The sequence below is a fragment of the Loxodonta africana genome, chromosome 7, assembly GCF_030014295.1.
Source record: "Loxodonta africana isolate mLoxAfr1 chromosome 7, mLoxAfr1.hap2, whole genome shotgun sequence".
Taxonomy (NCBI): Eukaryota; Metazoa; Chordata; class Mammalia; order Proboscidea; family Elephantidae; genus Loxodonta; species Loxodonta africana.
Window position 1 is genome coordinate 19,948,097 of NC_087348.1, and position 12,416 is coordinate 19,960,512.

The following is a 12,416-nucleotide window of genomic DNA, read 5'->3' on the forward strand; positions in this document are numbered from 1 at the left end:
TAAATGATTTCCTGAATTGCTTTCAGGAGGCCAGGGTTGCAAAAATGGGTTTAGAAGTTGGGCAAACATAATCTGTAAGCTTACCCTGGAGGATAATTTGGTACAAATCATAATGTCTAGTCTGTGCTCTCTTGGTCTCAATTACCTCACCTGAATATATATTTTGGTAGAATTTTGTGTTTGGCATAGAGATACTGAAATGTCTTCGAAGATTTACGGGCTTGTAAAATGTTAGAATTAAAGAGGTCTTTGTTTCCCCGAGTTCTGGTTTCTTCAGTTTCCTAGATTGAGCATTATAAGTACAAAACGGATTTCCGAATCAACTGACGTAAGTTGTCATCCTACTCATGCTCAAAGTCACATGCATACACAGTAGCATGGTTTTTCTCTATTATTAACTTGGAATTGGGTAAGGTTCCGAAAAATACAGCTTAATAGGCTTTTCCATGATCAGCATCTATTACTTTCATGCAGGATTTCAAGTTGAATACGTTTTAAAAACACCACAATTATCAATGGTGTATCTACTTCATGATCTTTGTTTACAATTAGTTGAGATCACAGATGCTTATATTCTACTTTTGATGTTATAAGACTCTTCCATAATCTGAAATTTATTCTGACATTTTAAATACTTTGTATCTTCCTTGAGTAATAAGTAAGAAAAAAATTAATTACCTGAAATGTTTCTAGGTTAAACAAACAAAAAAACCAAACCTGTTGCCGTCAAGTTGATTCCAACTCCTAGATATTAAAAATTCTTTAACGTTTTTTCTGACTAATCTTAAATTAAGTGCCTCCAAGTCTTTTATTTTCCAAGTCCCGTTGCCCTGCCGATCACAAGAGGTCAACAGCTTTTCATTTGATTTAATTCATTTAGTTTATTTCCCTGGTTAACCAAAGCCCTTTTCAAGCTTTCTTACCAGGCAAGTTGTTAGGCTTCTGTGAAAGCTTCTTTTCTGCCACATCCTGTGAATATTTTTGTGTGACTGAGCTGCTGGAATCCTTATGATTATTTCCAAGACTAAAATACATGCTTCTTGTCCTCAGTTACCCCTTTTTGTCATTGTCCTCAGTTCCCTTCTCCTCCCTTCTGTTTCATTCTTTTTTTTTTGTCCCCCTAAACTTTTTTTACTTTAAAATAATTATAGATTCACAGGAAGTTTTACAGAGAGTACATATGTCATTCACCCAGTTTTCTCTAGAAGTTACATCCTATGTAACCACAGTGCAACATCGAACCAGGATATTGCTATTGGTATACTGCGTGTGTATAGTTCTATGTCATTCTATCACATGTGTGGATTCTTGTACCACTATCAGGATACAGAACTCTTCTGTCACCACAAAGGTCTGCTCTTGTGCTACCGCTTTAGACTCACACCCACCACCTTTTTTCCCACCAGCCCTAATCCCTGGCATTCACTAATCTACCCTCCAGAGCTATAAATTTACCATTTCAAGAATGTGATATAAGTGGAATCATAGCGTATGCAACCTTTTTTTTTCTTTTCACTCAGCCTTATACCCTTGAGATCCATCCAAGTTGTGAGTACCAATATTTTGTCTCTCTTTATTGCTAAGTAGTATTTCATGGTACGAGTGTACCACAGTTTGTTAATCATTCACCTGTTGTAGAACATTTTGATTGTTTACAGTTTTGGGCTATTACAAAAAAAAAAAAAAGCTGCTATTAAAAATTTAGTACAATTTATTTTGTAGACCTGTTTTCATTTTTCTGAGATAAATGCCCCGGAGTGCCCCTTTCTTTCTCAAAACATTAATTTTTCTGCCTCCACCAGACTGAGTCCAATACAACTAGATGGTACCCAGCTACCACCACTGACTGCTCTGACAGGGATCACAACAGAGGGTCCTGGACAGAGCTGGAGAAAAATGTAGAGCAAAATTCTAATTCACAAAAAAGACCAGACTTACTGGTCTGACAAGAGACCAGTAAGAGAAACCCTGAGAGTATGGCCCCTGGACATCCTTTTATCTCAGTAATGGAGTCACTCCTAATCTTCAGCCAAAGATTAGACAGGCTTAGGAAACAAAATGAGACTAAAGGGGCACACCAGCCCAGGGGCAAGGACTAGAAGGCAGGAGGGTACAGGAAAGCTGGTAATAGGGGGCCCCAGGTCGAGAAGGGAGAGTGTTGACATGTTGTGGGGTTGTTAACCAATGTCGTAAAACAATATGTGTACTAACTGTTCTATAAACATCTAAAGTACAATAAAAAATATATAAAAAAGAATTTATCTTTCTCGCTTAAGCACCTGATATGCTAACTGGGTCACAGCACTTACTCAGTATTTAAGAACTGGTTCCTTCTCTGATGGACTTCAAAATTTGATGGACAGTGGCTGGGTTAGTAGGTATATGCACCCGTGATATGATGGTACGCAGGCAGATTGGAGACGGCATCAGAGAGGAGTTACTGTTGAGAACTTTGATCCCAACTCCAAAGCCAACTTCTCTTGTCTCAGCCTGTCTATCAGAAGTTATCTTTCAGACAATTCAACTAAAATTTGTTATAGAATCCAAGGGAACTGGGAAGAAAGGTATGTTCTTAACACCCGCTCATTTTCAACATGGAGTGAAGGTGAGTATCAGCCAAATACATTAAGTTCACATCATACTTTTTTCTCTAAAATGTTTTTTAAAATATCCTTGGTACAAAGGCAGGCATTTTTAGAAAGGTAATCTGGAAAAGTTTGAGGATTTGCCTTAGATAATCTTCATAGTTCACATCTAGCTCTAAAATTCTGTGATTCTCTACAAAAATCCTCTTTCAAACAAGAAGGAATCTGAAGAGCTGAGGTTCAGTGACTTGATCAGTGTCACCCAAATAGTTAGCAGGACAACCAGGATTAGAACCCAAGTCTCTCAGCTGGTGTCACTCAGATCGTTAGCAGGACAAATAGGACTAGAACCCAAGTCTCTTGGCTGTCAGCCTATGCTATCTATGTAACAAAAAATGAAAGCTAACTTCATAGGCAAAATTAAGAAGCCTTTAATTATGAATTTACTGCAAAGAAAAAATTCTTTTTCTCATAACAGATTAGATCAGAAAAATGGATTACAGAAATCAAACTTTGGTGGTTGAATTTTTTTTCACAGGCTTAACAAATCACTTCCACCTCCAGGTTCTTCTCTTCCTCGTATTTCTTTTTGTTTATCTTGTCACTCTTCTGGGAAACTTGGGGATGATCACCCTCATTTGGATGGATTCCAGACTCCACACTCCCATGTACTTTTTCCTCAGCCACTTGTCCTTTGTGGATGTCTGCTCCTCTTCTGCCATTGGTCCCAAGATGCTGACTGATATCTTTGTGGAGAAAAAAATAATTTCTTTCTTTGGTTGTGCTGCTCAAATATGGTTTTCTGGTCAGTTTGTAGTGACCGAATGTTTCCTCTTGGCTTCCATGGCATATGACCGATATACCGCCATCAGTAAGCCCTTGTTGTACACACTCATTATGTCCCAAAGGGTCTGTGTACAGCTAGTGGTAGGACCTTATGCTGTGGGTCTTATAAGCACCATGACTCACACAGCTTTTACCTTTTGCCTACCGTACTGTGGTTCAAATACCATCAATCACTTCTTCTGTGACCTTCTTCCTGTTCTCTCCCTGGCATGTGCAGACACCCAGGTCAATAAAAATTTACTTTTCATCTTGGCTGGAGCCCTAGGAGTACTCAGTGGTGTGATCATCTTTGTCTCCTATATTTACATCATCACTGCCATCCTGAAGATTGGCTCTGCTGATGGAAGGCACAAAGCCTTCTCTACCTGCTCATCACATCTGATGGTTGTCTCCATCCTCTATGGGACACTCTTCTTTATCTATGTATGTCCCAGTTCTAGTTTCTCCCTGGACGTCAGTAAGGTGGTGTCATTGTTCTACACAGTAGTGACCCCCATGTTGAACCCACTTATCTACAGCCTGAGAAACAAGGAGGTAAAAGATTCATTCAGAAGGACATTTGAAAGGAAGAAGTTTCCGATACGTAGGTAAACTAGAATATACTTTGTGCCATAAATTGAAAGGTAATGTATTATAGAAGAAACAACACCAGGCTCGATGTTGGGAAACCTACATTTAAGTGGAGATTCACTCTTTATTCCTCTGTGTTATTGACAAATCAAAAACTCTGGGTGGTACAGATGGTTAACACACTTGGCTGCTAACCAAAAGGTTGGAATTTCAAGTCCACCCAAAAATGCCTCAGAAGAAAGAGCTGGGGAATCTACTAACGAAAAATCAGTCATCGAAAACTCTATGGAATGCAATTCTACTCCGACATGCATGGGGTCACTATGATTCAGAATTGACTCAACAATGTTTTTTTTTTTTCCCTGTTGTTGTTGTTTATTGACAAGTCATGTGACATCTTTAGGTAATAATTTTCTCATTCTGTTTCCTAATTCCTCATTCAGTAGGAATAAGATTTAGAACTTTAAACTGAGATGAATGGATTAGAAAAAAAAAAAAAAACCGAAATTTAGAAAATATTCTCAAGCTTTTGTGACTAGAAAATGAGAAGTTCTTTGTTACATCCTGAATATAATGGAAGAATCACAGCCACTGAACTTAGTAGTACCTCAGTTTTGCCATCCAGGCTGTTGAGTTCGCTTAATTGTTTGCAAGCTTGACCTCAACTTGTTTAAATATAAACTGTTATAAAGTCTATTTTTCTAACAGTATGTAGCACTTTCTAAATATTATCTTTATGTTTGGAGTAGACATTGTACAAAGGGCTTTTATATCCACTATTCCCTTTGGGGCTGTGTCTCAGTTATCTAGTGTTGCTATAGAAATACCACAAATGGGTGGCTTTAACAAAGAGAAATTTATTCTCTCACAATTTAGGAGGCTGGAAGTCTGAATTCAGGATGCTAGCTCTGGGGAAGCCTTTTGCTCTCTGTCAGTTCTTGGGGAAGGTGCTTGTCATAAATCTTCTCCTGGTCTAAGAGGTTCTCAGTGCAGGAACCCCAGGTCCAAAGGACACACTCGGCTCCTGGCGCTTCTTTCTTGGGGGTATGAGGTCCCTCTCATCTCTGCTCAATTCTCTTTTACTCCTCAAAAGAGATTAATGCAAGATACAACATAATCCTTTAGATTGAATCGTGCCTCATTAACCTACCTGCCTCTAATCCTGCCTCATTAACATCATAGAGGTTAGGATTTATAACACATAGGATAATCACATCAGATCACAAAATAGTGGACAAGCACACAATACCAGAAAGCATGGCCTAGCCAAGCTGATAAATGTTTTGGGGGAACACAATTCAATGCATAACAGGATGGAAACATCTCGTTGGGATTTTGCCACTGTAAAAGTTAAGAATGCATGCAGTTCTTTAATAAAATGGTAGTTATTACTATTTACTGACTTTTGTGTTGTATGTAGGGTGTTAATGCCAATTTTATAGGTGATGAACCAAACAGCCATGAAGACTCAGTCGATTGCCCATGACCTTGTAATTTAGTCCCACATTTTTTTCTCCAGATATTCTTTAATTGCCCTCCATGTTCCTTTGCCAGAACATAGAAATGAATCCAGGAGATGAGGGAATTGCACATGTGATTTATATAGGTATGAGACTCAAGCAGATCCACACTCTGCGTGATCTTGGAAGAACTTTATTAAAAGATATTTTAGTCCAATGCCTATGAAAGGATACAAATAATCTCGTGTGCCATTTAATTTTTTTTTTGTCTGCATGTTTCTTCATCATGCTTTCTACCAGTGGGGCTCTCTGTGTTGGGTAATGTGTTGGGGTGAGGTGCAGTAAGATGCCATTCTATTAAGGGGGACAGGGAGGCAAAGACTGCTGCAACTGTTACTTAACAAAATTTTAAGTGTGCCTACTATGTTTTTTACTATGTGGCAGATACTTTATTCTGTGTTATGCATATTGGGAAGGAAAGTACTCATGAGGTTACAGTCTAGTGGAGAGTCGTAGTTATCTAGTGCTGATATAATAGAAATACCACAAGTGGATGGCTTTAATAAAGAGAAATTTATTCTATCACTGTCTAGGAGGCTAGAAGTCCGAATTCAGGGCACCAGCTCTAGGGGAAGCCTTTCTCTCTCTACTGGCTCTGGTGAAAGGTCCTTGTCATCAGTCTTCCCTGGTTTAGGAGTTTCTCAGCACAGAGACCCTGGGTCCAAAGGACACGCTTTCTCCTGGCTCTTGCTCCTTGGTGGTATGAGGTCCCTGTGTCTCTTTGCTTGCTTCTCTCTTTTATATCTCAAAAGAGATTGACTCAAGACACAACCTAATCTTGTAGATTGTGTCCTGCCTCATTAACATAATTGTCTCTAATCCTGCCTCGACATCACAGAGGTAGGATTTACAACATATAGGCTTTTCACATCAGATGACAAAATGGTGGACAATCACACAATACTGAGAATCATGGACTGGCCAATTAACACACATTTTTTGGGGACAAAATTCAATCCATAAAGTGGATTAAGAAGACAAGCAAATAAATAAAAGAATTACATATCCATGGTAATTGGACAAAAAAAGTCAAGGAGCCAAGATGGAATTTTAAATGGCATATGTTAGAAAAGACGGTAAAGAAAGGCTTCTTTAAAGAGGGTAGGAATTGAGGGGTTGGGAAAAAATGAAGACATTCTATTTTATGATATGATTTTCCACAGATTCTGGATATCATTATTTGGATTATAAAAGGAGAAAAAGCCCTGCACAAAACAGGAAGAGGGGCCTCTGAATTTCCCAGAACAGAGGACAAAGGCTGCAGCTAATTTACCCTGATCCACAGTATATGTTTCTTCATCCTATTGTGTGATGTAGGCGTTTCTGGGAATGGAGAGGACTGAAAGTAGGAGTAGATTATGCAGTGCTTTGTTAGGGGAAGAAATTTACTATGAACTGTATGAGTATGAGTGCTAATAAAAATAATAACTTCTGAGAATAGATTAAAATACTTGTTGCCTTTTTGCCAGGTCACTCTTTGCTGCATATGTTGATAAAGTCTTCCAAGTGACTTCCTGCCAGACTAATTGTGGTCTGTTTCTAAGTCACTCCAAGCCCCCATGGGCCATGAAAACAAGATAAAAGCAAAACAAAACTGAACTAAAGGTGAGGGTCCTGGTAGCCTTAAAAACTGCAGCTGGATTCCTTTTTTATCACCATCCGAAGCACACTTCCCTACAATGGTGTGTATACCACCGGAGGCTTCCCCTTGTGGGAGGAAGTCAGGCTTAGGGTCTTATATGGCCTTTACACTTGCTGTTTCCTCAACTTGGAGCAGTATCCGTGGTTCACTCCTCACTTGATCTAAGTCTACTCAAATGTCATATCATCAAAGAAACCTTCCTGGACCTTGGTACCTAAAACAATTCTCTGGTCCAATTACCACCTTCCTTTTTTTTATTCATTATTTTTTGAGATATTTAACAATACCCAAATATTTTCTATTTAGTTGTTTACTCATTGTCTGTGTCTCCCCTGTAGGAGGTGAGATTCATAAGACCAAGGATGTTGTATGTTCACTGCTTTGCCCCCAGACTTCACAGCCTGTCACCCACTACATATGGGAGTGTGGTGCTACCACTTTGGAAAACTTGAGTTATTGGCAGATTTGAACGTACATGAACACTGTAGCTAAGCAATTCTACTCCCAGGTATATTTCCAAGAGGAATAAAAAATATAATTACATACTCACGTATACCAAAAGACATGGAGAAGAATGTACATTGGAGAAAAATTCCTAAGTTAAAAGCTGGGAACGACTCGAATGACCAAGCTCAAAAGGATGTACAAATCATCTGTTGAATATTCATCTAATGGAATACTATTAGCATTAAAAATAAAAGATCTGGAGATTTATTCAATAACGGATGAACTTCACAAACATAATACGGATGGTAAATAAAAACAGACAAACCTATTACGTTGATTTTGACTCAAAGCAATACCATAGGACAGCATAGAACTGCCCCACAGGGTTTCCAAGGAGTGGCTGGTGGATTTAAACTGCTGACCTTTCGGTTAGCAGCCATAGCTCTTAACTACTGCTTCACCAGGGCTCCGATATGGATGGTAGTGATATTCTATTTCCTGACTTGGGTGGTGGTTACATAAGTGTATTTGCTTTGTAATACTTCATTGAGCTGTGCACTTAAGTTTTGCATACTTTTCTGTGTAAGAGTTGTCAATAAAAGCTTAAAAATGCAGCACCAGGCTTGCGTTTCTTGTTAAAACTTCTCTCAGTCTTATGTGGAAATACCTTACAGTTATAATGGAACTCCTTCATACATTTTGATTCAGTAGTTTTCTTATCAGTCTTAAAGAGAAGATGAACTATCACAATACCACTGCAAAGTAATTTTAAGTTTGAGTGTCTAACCCCAAGATTTCTTTCATAAAATACAACAACCCACCCAACTGTTCTAAACAAGGTAGGGAAATATTTCCCCCACAGCTCATGTATCTGGGGATTCAGGATCAGAATCAATCAGAAAATAGCATTTATCCATGTGCTGTTCAGGCACTGGTTTTTAAGGCAATGAGAATACATTCTAGAGTATTATATGAGTAGGTTGGAATTGTCCACATGTTATTCTGTATAGGAGAGCCTTCATCAATAAAGTATAGACTTCGAAGTAGAGTTAGCAAGAGCACTGTATTCTGGGACTCCTTATTTTTAATATCTCGTGTATCTTTGCTACTCAAAGTGTGGGCTCTTACCAACATTACTGACATCATCTGGGAGCTTGTTAGAAATGGAGAATTATCCTATATCAACTCAATCAGAATCTGCATTTTTAACAAGACCCCAGGTAGTACATGTTTTTATTCTTAGTTGCTATCTAGTTGGCTGTGACTCAAGGTGAACCCATACACAACAGGATGAAACATTGTCCAGTCCTGCACCATCTTCATGATCATTGGTATTCTCGAGTCCACTGTTGCTGCCACTGTGTGTTTCGAGTGCCTTCTAACCTAGGGGGCTCATCTTCCAGCATTACGTCAGATGGTATTCTGCTGTGATCCAAAGGGTTTTCATTGGCTAATTTTCGGAAGTAGATCACCAGGCCTTTCTTCCTAGTCTGTCTCAGTCTGGAAGCTTCACTGAAGTCTGCCCACCACGGGTGACACTGCTGGTATTTGAATACTCATGGCATAGCTGCCAGCATCACAGCAACACACAAGCCACCACAGTTCAACAAACTGATAGATGGGCAGTGGAGGTAGTATATAGTCATATTAAATTTTGAGAAGTACTGATGTGTCTCTCTGGGGGTCAGAAGTTCAGGTTGTAAAGTTGTAACGCAAAGGCTTCATCCTGCGTCTATAGAATCTCACTAGATAAATACTCTGTGTGTTGATGTATCCTCATTAAAGAACGAAGAAAGAGAAAACAAGTCACACAGAGTTGTGAAATAATATTTAGTCACCTGAGAAAGAGCAGGATATTAGATTTGGAAAAAAAAAACCCTTAAGACTAAAAAACAAGGAAAAATGTTTGCATGCATGCGTGTGTGTGCGTGCGTGTGTGTATGTGTGTTTATGTTTCTTCCACTGAAACAGAAGGAGAGGAGATGAGGATTGATGAATATTCAGTCCCATTTTGGCATTTTACAGTATATGTGTTTGTGTGGATGGCTAAGTCAAGAGGACATCTTCCTGCTGACATTGTATCTTAAAAGGATGTGGTATTGAAAAACCATGAATGAATTGATGGACATACGTGGATGCCAAGATTATGAATGACAGTAAGATCACTCTGCTTAGTTTGATTTTTTTCCTCAGCATTACTTGGTAAATGCTGCTGTTTACCTTCATTTCTTCTGGTTTCAGAGTTCAAAGAAGTAAAGCATTTGGAAGATAAGGGATCGAAGGCATCCTGGTGGCAGTTGCAGAAATTCTGTGGTACTTCTTGTGGGGAAAACTCAGCCGTTGTTACATCATTGCACACAAGTTTAAGGGGATATTTCTTTGTCTAGGAAGGAGGTTAGAAAAATAAGGGGGGAGGGAGGTTTACCTAGTCAAAAACATAAATAAGTTGATCCCAATGGATTTTTTAAGAGTTTAATTTCTTTTCCTTTCAACAATAAAATCCCCAAGGCGTGGCATACTTTGGGGACATACTTTATTCCAGTACAAAAAAATGGTGCAACTTCTTCTGTAAACTTTTATCCAAGTGAAGAAGATGCTTAATTTGTTTCAGAGTGGGATTTTTCCAGTTCCTTGGGGAGATTAAGAATAAAACCGAGTAACTCCTAGGGCCTGATCTCTTCTCTGTGCAGAGGCACAGGTGGGGTTGGGGGGTTGCATGCTGGAAAACACTAAAATTTATATTCCATCTTAGCTTTAGTCCTTTTTGTCGTCTCTAAAGAAGAAAAGAAACTCACAGGAATATATGTTTAGGTAAATTTTAACCTGTTTCAAGCTCAAAACAAATTAAGTGGTTGTATGGAAACATGTAAATGAGTGATATTTAAAACGTGTTTATTTGGTACACATAGAAATAGCCATTGTCAGATCATAACTATTTAGAATGCTGCACCAAATAGAGCAGGACATAAAGTCTTGCAAGATGTAGAAATAGGTTACGGTCAATTTAAATCCCTATTCAAACCCAAAGGACCTCATTGTTTCTTAGACTATATTGGTAGAGTGACTGTGCCCTGAACAGAAAAGAGGCTGGGCTGCTCACTCCAGGTGTAGTGCCATCAGTGTAGACGATTGATTGAGTTATGAGCATCATAATCAAAGCACAAGTGTGGAGGATGATGAGGGAACCATAAATGGGAGCACTATTTGAAGACATTTGGGAACTCCGCTCCTTGAGCAGACTTGAACCCTATACACGATTTCTCTGGGACATCATCATTTTCTTTGTAGTCAATAGCCCATTTTAGGTGCATCTGGACATTGCTGGATTCTTTATCCCAGAAAGAGGATGCAGGGTTGGGCTGGGGCATTGAGAGACCTAAAGGTTTTTCCTGGGACAGTGTAATTGTTGAGAGAATAGAGATTCTGGATTCAGACAGGGTGGTGTTATAATCACAGAGCACTCTTCGGAAATACTAGCTCGGGACTTTAGGCACTACCTTCACACTAAAGGACTCATTTGCCTCCTCTGTAAAATGGGAATGACAAAATGTTTCTTACTCAGGGTTGCATGGAAATGAAATGAGCTGACATTTGTAAAACACCTGGTCCAGAGTCTGGTAAATCTTGAATATTCTACAGATACTGTTCCTTCCCTCATTCTTATGGTAGCCTCAACTTTATTGGGTCTTGAAGCCAGTCATGTCCAGTTGTCAGCACTACATGGTGGAAAGTTGTTGTGTTCTTACCACTATTTCTGTGGTCTTGGGTCAGACATCTTGGAGCTTCCATTTTCTTATAAAGAGAGAGGTTGGGGCTGGAGCTTTCTAGACTTTTTAGAATTACAGAGCTTTGAGGGGATAGTTTGCACTTGTTTATTTTTCACTTTGTACCTCCTAAACTTCACACATTTCTTGCCTCTTCTTATTCCTATCACAAATTGATTGTAGTTGTCTTCTTTCTTTTTCTAATTGGTGAAATATCTTAAATACTTGTTTTAGATTTTTTTTTATTAAAATGGTTATAGCTGTGTACTTACTCTTTATAACATAAATTTAAAATTGCAAGTAAACAGAGTTCCCTTTGATTATCAACTCAAAAGCCAGTTCCTTGCCTCTCTGCTCTACTAGGTAATGACAGTTCACTTTGTGTCTATCCCTCCAGATATGCTTTTATTTTATTTACACACATTATATGAAACTATAATTAAAACAATATTGAGTTAAAATAAAGTCACACTGTACACACCAATCTGCAAGTTGCTTATCCTTCCTTGGGAAATAACTATGCCTATACCTGTAGTAATACCTCATTTTTAAACTTCTGTCCAGTATTCCATAGAATATACCAACATTTATTTTGTCCTTCCTCTTTTGGAGAATATTTAGATAGATTCCAGTTTTTCATTATTTTAAACAATGTTGAAATGGGCATCATTGTTTATTTCTTTTTGTGTTTTCCCCAGGTACATAGTGAGTAGTGGAATTGCTGAGTCATCAGACATGCATAGTTGAAAAAAAAAAAAAAAACAATAGTTCCTGAAAAATTGCCACCCAGAGGACCACTACCCCCCCATCATGGTATGAGTGATTATTCCTTTTCCTATCCCCTCATCAGTATTTTTGGAGTCCCTGGGTGGCGCAAATCGTTAAACACTGGTCCACTAACTGAAAGCTTGGCAGTACAAAGCCACCCAGAAGTACCTTGGAAGAAAGGCCTGGCAACCTGCTTCCAAAAAGTCACAGCCATTGAAAACCCTATGGAGTCACTCTACTCTGAAACATGTAGGGTTGTGATGTGTCAGAATCA

General features: G+C 38.7%; 1 protein-coding gene across 1 annotated transcript; it reads left to right on the forward strand.

Annotated features, from left to right (window-relative positions):
- The first annotated feature begins 2,732 nt into the window (after positions 1–2,732).
- Positions 2,733–4,022, forward strand: LOC100670381 (olfactory receptor 5G25-like). The gene has a single exon (XM_003421363.3). The coding sequence runs from the start codon at positions 3,078–3,080 to the stop codon at positions 4,020–4,022; it is 945 nt and encodes a 314-aa protein (XP_003421411.2). The 5' UTR covers positions 2,733–3,077.
- Positions 4,023–12,416: the final 8,394 nt, after the last annotated feature.